Source organism: Bufo gargarizans, chromosome 6 (genome assembly GCF_014858855.1).
Source record: "Bufo gargarizans isolate SCDJY-AF-19 chromosome 6, ASM1485885v1, whole genome shotgun sequence".
NCBI classification, from domain to species: Eukaryota; Metazoa; Chordata; class Amphibia; order Anura; family Bufonidae; genus Bufo; species Bufo gargarizans.
The window spans coordinates 4,814,841-4,828,746 of NC_058085.1; the positions used below are offsets into that span (position 1 = coordinate 4,814,841).

Here is a 13,906-nt window from a genome sequence, read left to right on the forward strand (position 1 = left end):
GATGGACCTATGTCTTTTTTCAACCGTATTAACTATGTAACTATGTTGTCTTGCTTATTCCATGGCTCGGTCTGGAGATCTTTCTTGGTCTTCCACGTCAATGGGGAGTGATCTGCTTCCTGTGGAGTGACATAAATCTGTGAATTTATATTTCTACGGAGAACCTATTGAGTAATTGTCTCCAACTGTGTTGTGCACCTGAGCGGAGACTGTGCATGATTAAACCTGGGCTCGTTAGCTGCTGAAGATTAGCTGTGGCTGATTGAGACCATGGATGCTGCTCCACCTGCACTGTACACGTGTTCACTAGGATGGAGGACGAGAGGCAATGTTCTCCTCACAGCTCACACTCATCATAGATCGAGTGGTCAATCATTGGGAGAGTGGTTAGTGATATGGGAGAGTGCTCAGTGTTATGCCAGTCATAGGGAGAGTGCTCAATGATATGCTGATCATAGGGAGAGTGCTCAATGATATGCTGATCATAGGGAGAGTGCTCAATGATATGCTGATCATAGGGAGAGTGCTCAATGATGTGTCAATCATAGGGAGAGTGCTCAGTGGTGTCCCAATCATGGGGAGAGTGCTCAGTGGTGTGCCCAATCATGGGGAGAGTGCTCAGTGGTGTGCCCAATCATGGGGAGAGTGCTCAGTGGTGTGCCCAATCATGGGGAGAGTGCTCAGTGGTGTGCCCAATCATGGGGAGAGTGCTCAGTGGTGTGCCCAATCATGGGGAGAGTGCTCAGTGGTGTGCCCAATCATGGGGAGAGTGCTCAGTGGTGTGCCCAATCATGGGGAGAGTGCTCAGTGGTGTGCCCAATCATGGGGAGAGTGCTCAGTGGTGTGCCCAATCATGGGGAGAGTGCTCAGTGGTGTGCCCAATCATGGGGAGAGTGCTCAGTGGTGTGCCCAATCATGGGGAGAGTGCTCAGTGGTGTGCCCAACATGGGGAGAGTGCCTGGCATGACTTGGATAATAATTAAGCCAGCATCTCATCTGCAGACAGTTGTTTCAGGATTGCCCCTCATCAGTGCAGAGCAGAGTGTACTGGCTTAACTAGGGGAGAGGCCTAAGTCAGGATTCGGGAATAGTGTATCTCCTCATGGAGAGCTCCTAAAATGTGTGAGGGTCTTATAGGCCATGGAACACTCTTCTTGAATCCTGACCTAGGCCTCTCACCCAGTTAAAGGGGTTGTCTCACTTGAGCACATGGCATTTATCATGTAGAGAAAGTTAATACAAGGCACTTCCTAATATATTGTGATTTATCTATATTGCTTCCTTTGCTGGCTGGATTCATTTTTCCATGACATTTTACACTGGTTATGACCACCCTGGAATCCAGCAGCGGTGGCCATGCTTGCACACTATAGGAAAAAGTTCTGGACTGTGTTCGCTCCCTTGGTCCCAGCCACCAGAGAGGCCAGAGCCATTACCTACATTCTACAAGCACATCAACAACTGCTGGATTACAGGGTGGAAATGAGCAGTGTATAATGTGATCAAAAACCTCTGCCAGCAAAGGAGACAATATGGACAACCACAATACACAATACAAGTGGATTGCATTAACTTTCTCTTCATGAAAAATACCATTTGCTCAAGAGAGACTACCTCTTTAAGCCAGTACTCTTTGCTCTGCACTGGTGAGGGGCAATTACCCCAGAACAGCTGTCTGCAGATGAGATGCTGCCTTAGTTATTAGCCAAGTCATGTTTTCAAAGGCCTGTCTAAAAGGTCGAACCTAGGATAGCTACCTTACATATGGTGGCATCAGAGGCAAATCTTGTTAAGAGCTCATTTGCATTCCTTCTTCCCAGTGATATACAAGGAGGAGAGTGCTCAGTGATGTGCCAATCAGAAGAGAGTGCTCAGTTATATGCCGATCATGGGGAGAGCGCTCAGTGATGTGCCGATCATGGGGAGAGCGCTCAGTAATGTGCCGATCATGGGGAGAGTGCTCAGCGATGTGCCGATCATGGGGAGAGTGCTCAGCGATGTGCCGATCATGGGGAGAGTGCTCAGTGATGTGCCGATCATGGGGAGAGTGCTCAGCGAAGTGCCGATCATGGGGAGAGTGCTCAGCGAAGTGCCGATCATGGGGAGAGTGCTCAGCGAAGTGCCGATCATGGGGAGAGTGCTCAGCGAAGTGCCGATCATGGGGAGAGTGCTCAGCGAAGTGCCGATCATGGGGAGAGTGCTCAGCGAAGTGCCGATCATGGGGGGAGCGCTCAGTGATGTGCCGATCATGGGGAGAGTGCTCAGCGAAGTGCCGATCATGCGGAGAGTGCTCAGCGAAGTGCCGATCATGGGGAGAGTGCTCAGCGATGTGCCGATCATGGGGAGAGTGCTCAGCGATGTGCCGATCATGGGGAGAGTGCTCAGCGATGTGCCGATCATGGGGAGAGTGCTCAGCGATGTGCCGATCATGGGGAGAGCGCTCAGTGATGTGCCGATCATGGGGAGAGCGCTCAGTGATGTGCCGATCATGGGGAGAGCGCTCAGTGATGTGCCGATCATGGGGGGAGCGCTCAGTGATGTGCTGATCATGGGGGGAGCGCTCAGTGATGTGCCGATCATGGGGAGAGTGCTCAGTGATGTGCCGATCATGCAGAGAGTGGTAAATGAACATTCTAGTTATAACATTAAATTCTGGTCATCTGACACCGTATTTTGTTCCTAATCCCCTGCTAGTTTGGGAGCTTTGCTTCTACCCTTGTTTGACTGCTGGTCCTGCTGGCTACTACCCTCGGGTGACTGTTGGTCCTGCTGGCTTCTACCCTCCATTGACTTCTGATCCTGCTGGCTTCTGTCCTCGGGTGACTGGTGGTCCTGCTGGCTTCTAACCTTGGGTGACTGCTGGTCCTGCTGGCTTCTGTCCTTGGGTGACTGCTGGTCCTGCTGGCTACTACCCTCGGGTGACTGCTGGTCCTGCTGGCTACTACCCTCGGGTGACTGCTGGTCCTGCTGGCTACTACCCTCGGGTGACTGCTGGTCCTGCTGGCTACTACCCTCGGGTGACTGCTGCTCCTGCTGGCTACTACCCTCGGGTGACTGCTGGTCCTGCTGGCTTCTACCCTCCATTGACTTCTGATCCTGCTGGCTTCTGTCCTCGGGTGACTGGTGGTCCTGCTGGCTTTTAACCTTGGGTAACTGCTGGTCCTGCTGGCTTCTGTCCTTGGGTGACTGCTGGTCCTGCTGGCTACTACCCTCGGGTGACTGCTGGTCCTGCTGGCTACTACCCTCGGGTGATGCTGGTCCTGCTGGCTACTACCCTCGGGTGACTGCTGGTCCTGCTGGCTACTACCCTCGGGTGACTGCTGCTCCTGCTGGCTACTACCCTCGGGTGACTGCTGGTCCTGCTGGCTTCTACCCTCCATTGACTTCTGATCCTGCTGGCTTCTAACCTTGGGTGACTGCTGGTCCTGCTGGCTACTACCCTCGGGTGACTGCTGGTCCTGCTGGCTTCTGACCTTGGGTGACTGCTGGCTTCGTATGATTGATCCCTTGGAGTCTTGCTTCTGAAGTAGACTTCACATGAGGTTCCTGACTATTCTAGGTTCCAGCCAAGTCCCGACCACTGTTCTCTCCCAGTCTTCATGTGCTTCATGTAAATAAGACTCATCCGTCATCTTCAGCCTCGTCTTCGAGGTTTCAGTAGCCGCTCAGAAGACTCATTAATTCTCACCCATTATTAAGACTCCGGGAAGATATCGGGCGACGGATCAGTCAACGAGGCGGCGGCGCTCTTATCTCTTCCCTCACGCCAGTTTCTTCGTAAACAACATAATTAATTCATGGTGGCAGATCCATCCCCCGTGCAAATGGGGGATTTAATTTTGATTTGTTTTTGTGTTTATTGATGGTGGTTGGTCACAAACGACCTCAAATTTAAAGGTGCAGGACACCATCTTACCAACAAGGGCCCCCCAGACTGTGGGCTTCTGCGATAACGGTGACTGAGAGCGGCAGGACTCGGGTGGAGGCTGGGAGAATGGAGTCCTGATATCAGCTCCGAGCTTCTGCTAAGCTGGTTTTTGATGGCGCAGTACCACATCCTACCACTAGTAGCTGTTGATGAGCCTTCTTCCAATGTAGTTTGTACACTACGGTCGTCAGGAATCGGATATACCGCGAAGATCTGTAGACTCTAGGATATTTGCCCTCCCATCCAGGGGTGCACCTAGTCTTTCTGCTGCCTGAGGCTGTGCCCCTCCCTCCCCAATGCCAATTTCTTAGCCTAACCCCGTCCTTTCAGCCGATGGACCTTTGGCTGCCCCTACCTGGTGCTACCTGAGGCAATCGCCTCACCTGGCCTCTTTGGTGGTGCACCCCTGCTCCCATCCCCCATACCGCCCCGCGTGTCACATAGAATAATCATCATATAACACGCGTGTAAATGTCATGTTTTTTCTTTTTAAGAGACGACATGGGAAAGACCGAGCACCTCGCCTGTGAGCGTCCGAAGTCCGATAGTGAAGAAGCCGTCGCTGCCTGCAGGTGAGATGTAAGAGCTGCTGTATCTAAGCCTATCTCATCCTCCCCTGTGTGCTACTGTCTGCTGAGCTATGTATCTAATCCTATCCTGTGTGATACTGTCTGCTGAGTCATGTATCTAATCCTATCCTGTGTGATACTGCCTGCTGAGCTGTGTATCTAATCCTATCCTGTGTGATACTGTCTGCTGAGCCGTGTATCTAATCCTATCCTGTGTGATACTGTCTGCTGAGCTGTGTATCTAATCCTATCCTGTGTGATACTGTCTGCTGAGCTGTGTATCTAATCCTATCCTGTGTGATACTGTCTGCTGAGCTGTGTATCTAATCCTATCCTGTGTGATACTGTCTGCTGAGCTGTGTATCTAATCCTATCCTGTGTGATACTGTCCTGCTGAGCTGTGTATCTAATCCTATCCTGTGTGATACTGTCTGCTGAGCTGTGTATCTAATCCTATCCTGTGTGATACTGTCTGCTGAGCTGTGTATCTAATCCTATCCTGTGTGATACTGTCTGCTGAGCTGTGTATCTAATCCTATCCTGTGTGATACTGTCTGCTGAGCTGTGTATCTAATCCTATCCTGTGTGATACTGTCTGCTGAGCTGTGTATCTAATCCTATCCTGTGTGATACTGTCTGCTGAGCTGTGTATCTAATCCTATCCTGTGTGATACTGTCTGCTGAGCTGTGTATCTAATCCTATCCTGTGTGATACTGTCTGCTGAGCTGTGTATCTAATCCTATCCTGTGTGATACTGTCTGCTGAGCTGTGTATCTAATCCTATCCTGTGTGATACTGTCTGCTGAGCTGTGTATCTAATCCTATCCTGTGTGATACTGTCTGCTGAGCTGTGTATCTAATCCTATCCTGTGTGATACTGTCTGCTGAGCTGTGTATCTAATCCTATCCTGTGTGATACTGTCTGCTGAGCTGTGTATCTAATCCTATCCTGTGTGATACTGTCTGCTGAGCTGTGTATCTAATCCTATCCTGTGTGATACTGTCTGCTGAGCTGTGTATCTAATCCTATCCTGTGTGATACTGTCTGCTGAGCTGTGTATCTAATCCTATCCTGTGTGATACTGTCTGCTGAGCTGTGTATCTAATCCTATCCTGTGTGATACTGTCCTGCTGAGCTGTGTATCTAATCCTATCCTGTGTGATACTGTCTGCTGAGCTGTGTATCTAATCCTATCCTGTGTGATACTGTCTGCTGAGCTGTGTATCTAATCCTATCCTGTGTGATACTGTCTGCTGAGCTGTGTATCTAATCCTATCCTGTGTGATACTGTCTGCTGAGCTGTGTATCTAATCCTATCCTGTGTGATACTGTCCTGCTGAGCTGTGTATCTAATCCTATCCTGTGTGATACTGTCTGCTGAGCTGTGTATCTAATCCTATCCTGTGTGATACTGTCTGCTGAGCTGTGTATCTAATCCTATCCTGTGTGATACTGTCTGCTGAGCTGTGTATCTAATCCTATCCTGTGTGATACTGTCTGCTGAGCTGTGTATCTAATCCTATCCTGTGTGATACTGGTCCTGCTGAGCTGTGTATCTAATCCTATCCTGTGTGATACTGTCTGCTGAGCTGTGTATCTAATCCTATCCTGTGTGATACTGTCTGCTGAGCTGTGTATCTAATCCTATCCTGTGTGATACTGTCTGCTGAGCTGTGTATCTGATATCCTTCCCTGTGTGATACTGTCTGCTGAGCTGTGTATCTAATCCTATCCCTGTGTGATACTGTCTGCTGAGCTGTGTATCTAATCCTATCCTGTGTGATACTGTCTGCTGAGCTGTGTATCTAATCCTATCCTGTGTGATACTGTCTGCTGAGCTGTGTATCTAATCCTATCCTGTGTGATACTGTCTGCTGAGCTGTGTATCTAATCCTATCCTGTGTGATACTGTCTGCTGAGCTGTGTATCTAATCCTATCCTGTGTGATACTGTCTGCTGAGCTGTGTATCTAATCCTATCCTGTGTGATACTGTCTGCTGAGCTGTGTATCTAATCCTATCCTGTGTGATACTGTCTGCTGAGCTGTGTATCTAATCCTATCCTGTGTGATACTGTCTGCTGAGCTGTGTATCTAATCCTATCCTGTGTGATACTGTCTGCTGAGCTGTGTATCTAATCCTACCCTGCGTGATACTGCCTGCTGAGCTGTGTATCTAATCCTATCCTGTGTGATACTGTCTGCTGAGCTGTGTATCTAATCCTATCCCTGTGTGATACTGTCTGCTGAGCTGTGTATCTAATCCTATCCTGTGTTGATACTGTCTGCTGAGCTGTGTATCTAATCCTATCCTGTGTGATACTGTCTGCTGAGCTGTGTATCTAATCCTATCCTGTGTGATACTGTCTGCTGAGCTGTGTATCTAATCCTATCCTGTGTGATACTGTCTGCTGAGCTGTGTATCTAATCCTATCCTGTGTGATACTGCCTGCTGAGCTGTGTATCTAATCCTATCCTGTGTGATACTGCCTGCTGAGCTGTGTATCTAATCCTATCCTGTGTGATACTGTCTGCTGAGCTGTGTATCTAATCCTATCCTGTGTGATACTGTCTGCTGAGCTGTGTATCTAATCCTATCCTGTGTGATACTGCCTGCTGAGCTGTGTATCTAATCCTATCCTGTGTGATACTGTCTGCTGAGCTGTGTATCTAATCCTATCCTGTGTGATACTGTCTGCTGAGCTGTGTATCTAATCCTATCCTGTGTGATACTGTCTGCTGAGCTGTGTATCTAATCCTGTCCTGTGTGATACTGTCTGCTGAGCTGTGTATCTAATCCTACCCTGCGTGATACTGCCTGCTGAGCTGTGTATCTAATCCTATCCTGTGTGATACTGTCTGCTGAGTGTGTGTATCTAATCCTACCCTGTGTGATACTGTCTGCTGAGCTGTGTATCTAATCCTATCCTGTGTGATACTGTCTGCTGAGCTGTGTATCTAATCCTATCCTGTGTGATACTGTCTGCTGAGCTGTGTATCTAATCCTATCCTGTGTTATACTGTCTGCTGAGCTGTGTATCTAATCCTATCCTGTGTGATACTGTCTGCTGAGCTGTGTATCTAATCCTATCCTGTGTGATACTGTCTGCTGAGCTGTGTATCTAATCCTATCCTGTGTGATACTGCCTGCTGAGCTGTGTATCTAATCCTATCCTGTGTGATACTGTCTGCTGAGCTGTGTATCTAATCCTATCCTGTGTGATACTGTCTGCTGAGCTGTGTATCTAATCCTATCCTGTGTGATACTGTCTGCTGAGCTGTGTATCTAATCCTATCCTGTGTGATACTGTCTGCTGAGCTGTGTATCTAATCCTATCCTGTGTGATACTGTCTGCTGAGCTGTGTATCTAATCCTATCCTGTGTGATACTGTCAGAGCCAGTGACGTGGATGTAAGCTGACACGTCAGGTCCTCGCCGATGTCGCGGTTCCGTCGCGCTTCATACTGATATTCTAACCATTGATCTCCGGGGCGCTCTCCATCATTGTGGGGTGGGGGGGGAGCCGTCATCTTTACTAGTCTCCCGTCTGAGAGGTGACCTCAGCGCTCCTGTAGAATATTCCTTCTCGTATCCTCCTTGGCTTCTTCATCTCGCTTCCTCGAACGCTGAGAAACCAAGTTGCTATGGCAACTGAGCGGCAGGAAAGAGTCTCAAGAGCCTCGGAAAAGACGACTTATTTTTAAATCTGATTGTTAAAATGAGAAAAATCCCACAGAATCTGATGTAAAAGTACATCAGTGATGTCATCAGCAGGGGGCGGGGCTGTGACTACCTCTCAGACAGGATATACAGGCAGGTTGTCAGCAGTAATAGATGTTCCTGTAGTATAAGGTGTGTGGATCTCATGTCTGATCACATGTCATTATATCAGTGATGTCATCAGCAGGGGGCGGGGCTGTGACTACCTCTCAGACAGGATATACAGGCAGGTTGTCAGCAGTAATAGATGTTCCTGTAGTATAAGGTGTGTGGGTCTCATGTCTGATCACATGTCATTATATCGGTGATGTCATCAGCAGGGGGCGGGGCTGTGACTACCTCTCAGACAGGATATACAGGCAGGTTGTCAGCAGTAATAGATGTTCCTGTAGTATAAGGTGTGTGATCTCATGTCTGATCACATGTCATTATATCAGTGATGTCATCAGCAGGGGGCGGGGCTGTGACTACCTCTCAGACAGGATATACAGGCAGGTTGTCAGCAGTAATAGATGTTCCTGTAGTATAAGGAGTGTGGATCTCATGTCTGATCACATGTCATTATATCAGTGATGTCATCAGCAGGGGGCGGGGCTGTGACAACCTCTCAGACATGATATACAGGCAGGTTGGCAGCTGTTTACCGTGTACCACGCTGGGATCCACTTTATCTAGATAAGAGGCGCTTTGTATGTGAGGTCAGGTGGAGTTGCCCTTTAAGTGTGTATGCTCCATAGTCCTGTTTCACAGAGATGTTTTTCTCTGTCATAGATTATTACCTGGTTATTATTCTCTAACTTTCTTTCCTCTTTTTCTTTATGAATGTCATGTGACCAGTGTCTCCTTCTGCAAATAAAGCTTATTTTGCAGTGACTTTTTCTGCATCTTTCTAATAAACTTTAAGTTTCAGTTCCTCGCCATTTTCAAGATCTCTGCTTCCTGTCAGTGCATGTGTAATTGTTTACAACGACAGCCTATAAACACATCTTTACTTAAAGGGGTTGTCCTATCTCACACATTGGTGGCATCGCTAGGGGCAACCCCTTTAATACAGCTCACAGCTGAAGGTTTGTTGCTATTGTATCCAGTCTAAGCAATCCTCTGGAAGCTCAATCTTTTTTCTGAATGTTTGTTACAGTGTGTCAGTTCAGATAATATAAATTAGTCTGGAGTCCATTCTTTTTACCCCGCAGATTGGACACAATTGTAACGACCCCTCAGCTGTGAGCAGTAGTGCCTCTCGGTCCCCTCTCGTTTGTACATGGCTCCCGCTTTGATGATAACGTTTTTTGTTTTTTTTGTGTCTTTTCAGTAAACGGATTTCACTCCTCGGGATCTCCTTTACATCATCAGGATACTGGTCATGTGACCATCCGAAAACCCAGCAGTGACCCCCAGGTGAGCGAGTGTGCATCAGGACCCTTCAAACACAGGAATTATGTCCTACTGCCTCGTGTCCTTATAAATCCTAATTTAAAGGAGCACTCCAGCTTTGCCCTTATAGTGCAGCACAGGCTGTTACAGAATAATGGAGGGGCTGCTGTGGACATCTTGTGTCATTTTTGGGTTGTCGGCCATCCTGGTTCCTTCTTCCCCTTTGATTTAATTACTCTAACGGATCCTGCGTTGACCATTATGCCTCTGGCTTTGCAAAAGCAGAGGTGGGCGGAGCATCATCATCCAGGGGGTGGAGTCACACAACACTGTACATGCTCCTATCTAAGGGCATCCAGTGATAGATCATTAACAAAAAACTGCTGCCCCCAGCTTCAACCTGTCTCCCCAGCCTCTTCTGTGTAATAGGTCTCTCCCTGTGAGATCTTACAAGTAGGGGGGAGGGCAGCAGTGTGAAGCTGCATCTTATATAAATACACTGGAGACTCTGCATACAGCATTCACAGATTCTACAGACAGACAGCATTAGTAAGGGGAGAGCAGTGTGAAGTAGCATCTCATAAATACACTGGAGATTCTGCACACAGCACTCATAGATAGCACTCAGAAATATTAGACCGTGTTAGTTGGGGAGAGCAATATGACGCTGTCTTTCTGTATAGGAGTGCACTGGAGTTTCTGCACTTATAGATAATTGAGAGGCAGTGTGAAACAGCATCTCATTAGCGCACTCTGGGGATTCTGCACACAGCACTCATATAGTAGAGACAGGCAGTGTGTGGTGAGTGGAGCTGGATATTATAGAAATACACTGGAGATTCGGGACATGTACATAGGACTCACAGGTACTGTAGTATAAACGGGCAGCATGAATCTGGGGAGAGCAGTGTGAAACAGCATCTCATTAGAGCACTCTGGGGATTCTGCACACAGCACTCATATAGTAGAGACAGGCAGTGTGTGGTGAGTGGAGCTGGATATTATAGAAATACACTGGAGATTCTGGACCTGTAGATAGCACTCACAGGTACTGTAGTATAAACGGGCAGCATTAATCGGGGGAGAGCAGTGTGAAACTACATCTCTGTAAATTAATACACTGGAGATTCTGCACTCAGTACTCACAGATAATATAGACAGGCCTTTTGAGTCAGGAGGAGGAGTGTGAATCTAAATCTTATAGGAATACAATCAAATTCTGCTCTCATCTCTCACAGATAGTATAGGCAGGCCACGTAAGTCAAGGGGAGCAGTGTAAGTTTAAATCTCATAAAAATACACTGGCGATTGTGCAAACAGCACTCAGATAGTATGCAAAGGCCTCCTGAAGTATGGGAGGTGTGTGAGTCTGACTCCTAGGAATACACTGGGCGTCTGCACACAGCACTTGCAGATAGTATACAAAGGCCTCGTGAGTTATGGGAGGTGTGTAAATCTGACTCACAGGAATACACTGGGATTCTGCACACTGCACTCACAGATGGCATAGACAGGCTATGTGAGTTGTATTTCTTGCTATATCCCTTTTAGACAGAAATATCTTCAATAAAGGAACAAGTTGAATGGAGCTTGGTGGGGAGATGCGGCCATCAGGAGGGATTTGCTAGATGATGCTGTAGTTCACAAGAAGTCAGCCACACAGGAGAGCAAGCTCCGGACTGGTGGTCCGACTGGAGATCACATGATGCAGCGGACCATAATGAGAGGTCTCACAGTGTACAGACCCAAATAAGCTGGGGTAAATCAAATCACCCTGCTACAATAATACCGCATTATCAGTATTAATAATACTGCGTTATCAGTACTTTAAAAAGGTCAGAGTGCTTCTTCAAATGCAAACAAACTATTTGGGTAAGAGTATTAGTAATTTCTATAGGAGCTGGAGCTGTGACAACCTCTCAGACAGGATATACAGGCAGGTTGTCAGCAGTAATAGATGTTCCTGTAGTATAAGGTGTGTGATCTCATGTCTGATCACATGTCATTATATCAGTGATGTCATCAGCAGGAGGCGGGGCTGTGACAACCTCTCAGACAGGATATACAGGCAGGTTGTCAGCAGTAATAGATGTTCCTGTAGTATAAGGAGTGTGGATCTCATGTCTGATCACATGTCATTATATCAGTGATGTCATCAGCAGGAGGCGGGGCTGTGACAACCTCTCAGACAGGATATACAGGCAGGTTGTCAGCAGTAATAGATGTTCCTGTAGTACAAGGAGTGTGGATCTCGTGTCTGATCACATGTCATTATATCAGTGATGTCATCAGCAGGAGGCGGGGCTGTGACTACCTCTCAGACAGGATATACAGGCAGGTTGTCAGCAGTAATAGATGTTCCTGTAGTATAAGGTGTGTGGTCTCATGTCTGATCACATGTCATTATATCAGTGATGTCATCAGCAGGGGGCGGGGCTGTGACAACCTCTCAGACAGGATATACAGGCAGGTTGTCAGCAGTAATAGATGTTCCTGTAGTATAAGGTGTGTGGATCTCATGGAAGTCTAATGACTTAGTACAGTAATGAAGGGGTTATATATTTGGGTGGATTTCCCCTTTAAATCTACAGATCTGTATTCCGTGTTTTCTTCCGTCCTTATGTTCCACTTGTGGTTCTGCCCTCCTGAATCTCTGCCATTTCCTATCGTGGACTTTGTCCAACTGGCCCCATAAGGAAACATCTGCTAGCTGGAGATCCCGTCTTCCTCTGCAGCTGCCAGTCCACGTCCAGGGTCTGCGCTGAAGGAAACGACTCTGGGCATAGCAAAGCCGGGAGCACAGTGTAGTGGGGGCTCAGATCGGAAAAATACTGCAGGGTGTTATCAAAGAGGACAATCCCTCTAAGTATGACAACCACTCTCTTTCATGAATACACAGGTTGTCAGGCCTCTGCCTCTTTTGTGTTTTACTGACCGGTATTTATCAATTCAAGATTCTTTTCTACCAAAAATGTAAACTTATTTTGACCTGTACTTATCTCCGTGTCAGTATGTACTGCAGAACTGGCATTATATTCATAAGCTAGAATTCTCAAGATGTGTCTATGCTGTTGATTACTCCCAGCTAGGGATCTGCTGCAGTGGGAGGACTGCCTCCCGGATCTATGTGCGGCAGGCAATACGGTAAAAGCCGTCCGGAGTTGCAATGCCGGCTGCGGATATCAGGGCATCCAGTCCTATCGGATCCTGAGCCGCTCCGCAGTCCCTGCTCTTTCCCCTCCTTATGCGGCATTTCCTTGTCTGCAGTTGTTTGATGGAGTTTTGTGGAGTGTAAAAAATTGCAGCAATCTTGTATCATGGACTATAATGGCCCGTTATATCAGCGCTCGCCCGCGGCGGGGACGACACCACCCTTAATGGTTGCCGTAAGCTGATGGCTGCCAGTTTAACCCCCGCCGTCCCACTCCCTGTCCAAAAATACAATTGTTTTCATCACGTTAGGATTTTTATTCAACTTTTTTATTACATTGCTTTATTCATTTTCATTTTGTTGTATTTTTTTATTTTACATTTGTTTTAGTTTTTTTAGATTTATACATTTTTATTTTACTTTTTCATTTTATTTTTACTTTATATGAAAGATATAACTCAAGCCAATTTACTGTGTTTTCCACTCCAGCAAATGATACTTCCCTATGGTTCGTGCAGGGGACGGTGGAAAGGATGAAGAGTAATTCTACCCCCAGTCCTCCCTCTACCCTCCGCCCACCACCACTATCATATATCTTCAATTCAATACGTATGGACTGGGACTCGGGACATCTGTGTTGAAGGGACAATCTAGTATTTATCATGGAAGACCTAGAAATGGTCCTCCAGTACACTGACATGCCGTGAGGAGTGGTGGCTTCTTGTAGATAGGACAGTAGAGAAGAACAGAAAAAGTATTTGTTCCCTTGATAACTTTTGAGAAGAAAGACAACCATATGGGTCCTGGAAGTGGTCAACCACACTGAAGCTCTGAGGACCAGACTGAAGCTTTACCTTTGGAGAAGACAGTACTGGTTGGTAGAGTTGACTGTAACAGGGAAGGATGTCCATCAAGAGGGAGGATGGAGACCATCGCAGGGATGATTGGCGAGCACTTCATCAAGAAGCCTTGAAAGCCAAACATCCCGCAAGATCTACTGAAGGGGATAATTTGAGGGCAGGACACCAGTAAAATGTTTTTGGTTGAGTTGTCCCTCAAATAAATTCAAAATGTAAAAATTTGAGAGGTTACTGAGGTGACGCCAAATTCTTGCTCTAGTACTGACCTCCCTTCAAGGACATTGGTGATATGCTGTTATCGCC

At 47.2% G+C, this 13,906-nt stretch overlaps 1 protein-coding gene across 4 annotated transcripts in view; it reads left to right on the forward strand.

Annotated features, from left to right (window-relative positions):
- Window positions 1-13,906, forward strand: part of LOC122941177 (growth arrest-specific protein 7-like) — a 178,342-nt gene that overhangs the window by 134,652 nt on the left and 29,784 nt on the right. For all 4 annotated transcript variants that reach the window (XM_044298218.1, XM_044298219.1, XM_044298221.1 and 1 more), the window contains 2 exons: window positions 4,423-4,500; window positions 9,531-9,616. In XM_044298218.1, coding sequence (XP_044154153.1) covers window positions 4,423-4,500; window positions 9,531-9,616 — 164 coding nt within the window. The remainder of the gene's footprint in view (window positions 1-4,422; window positions 4,501-9,530; window positions 9,617-13,906) is intronic.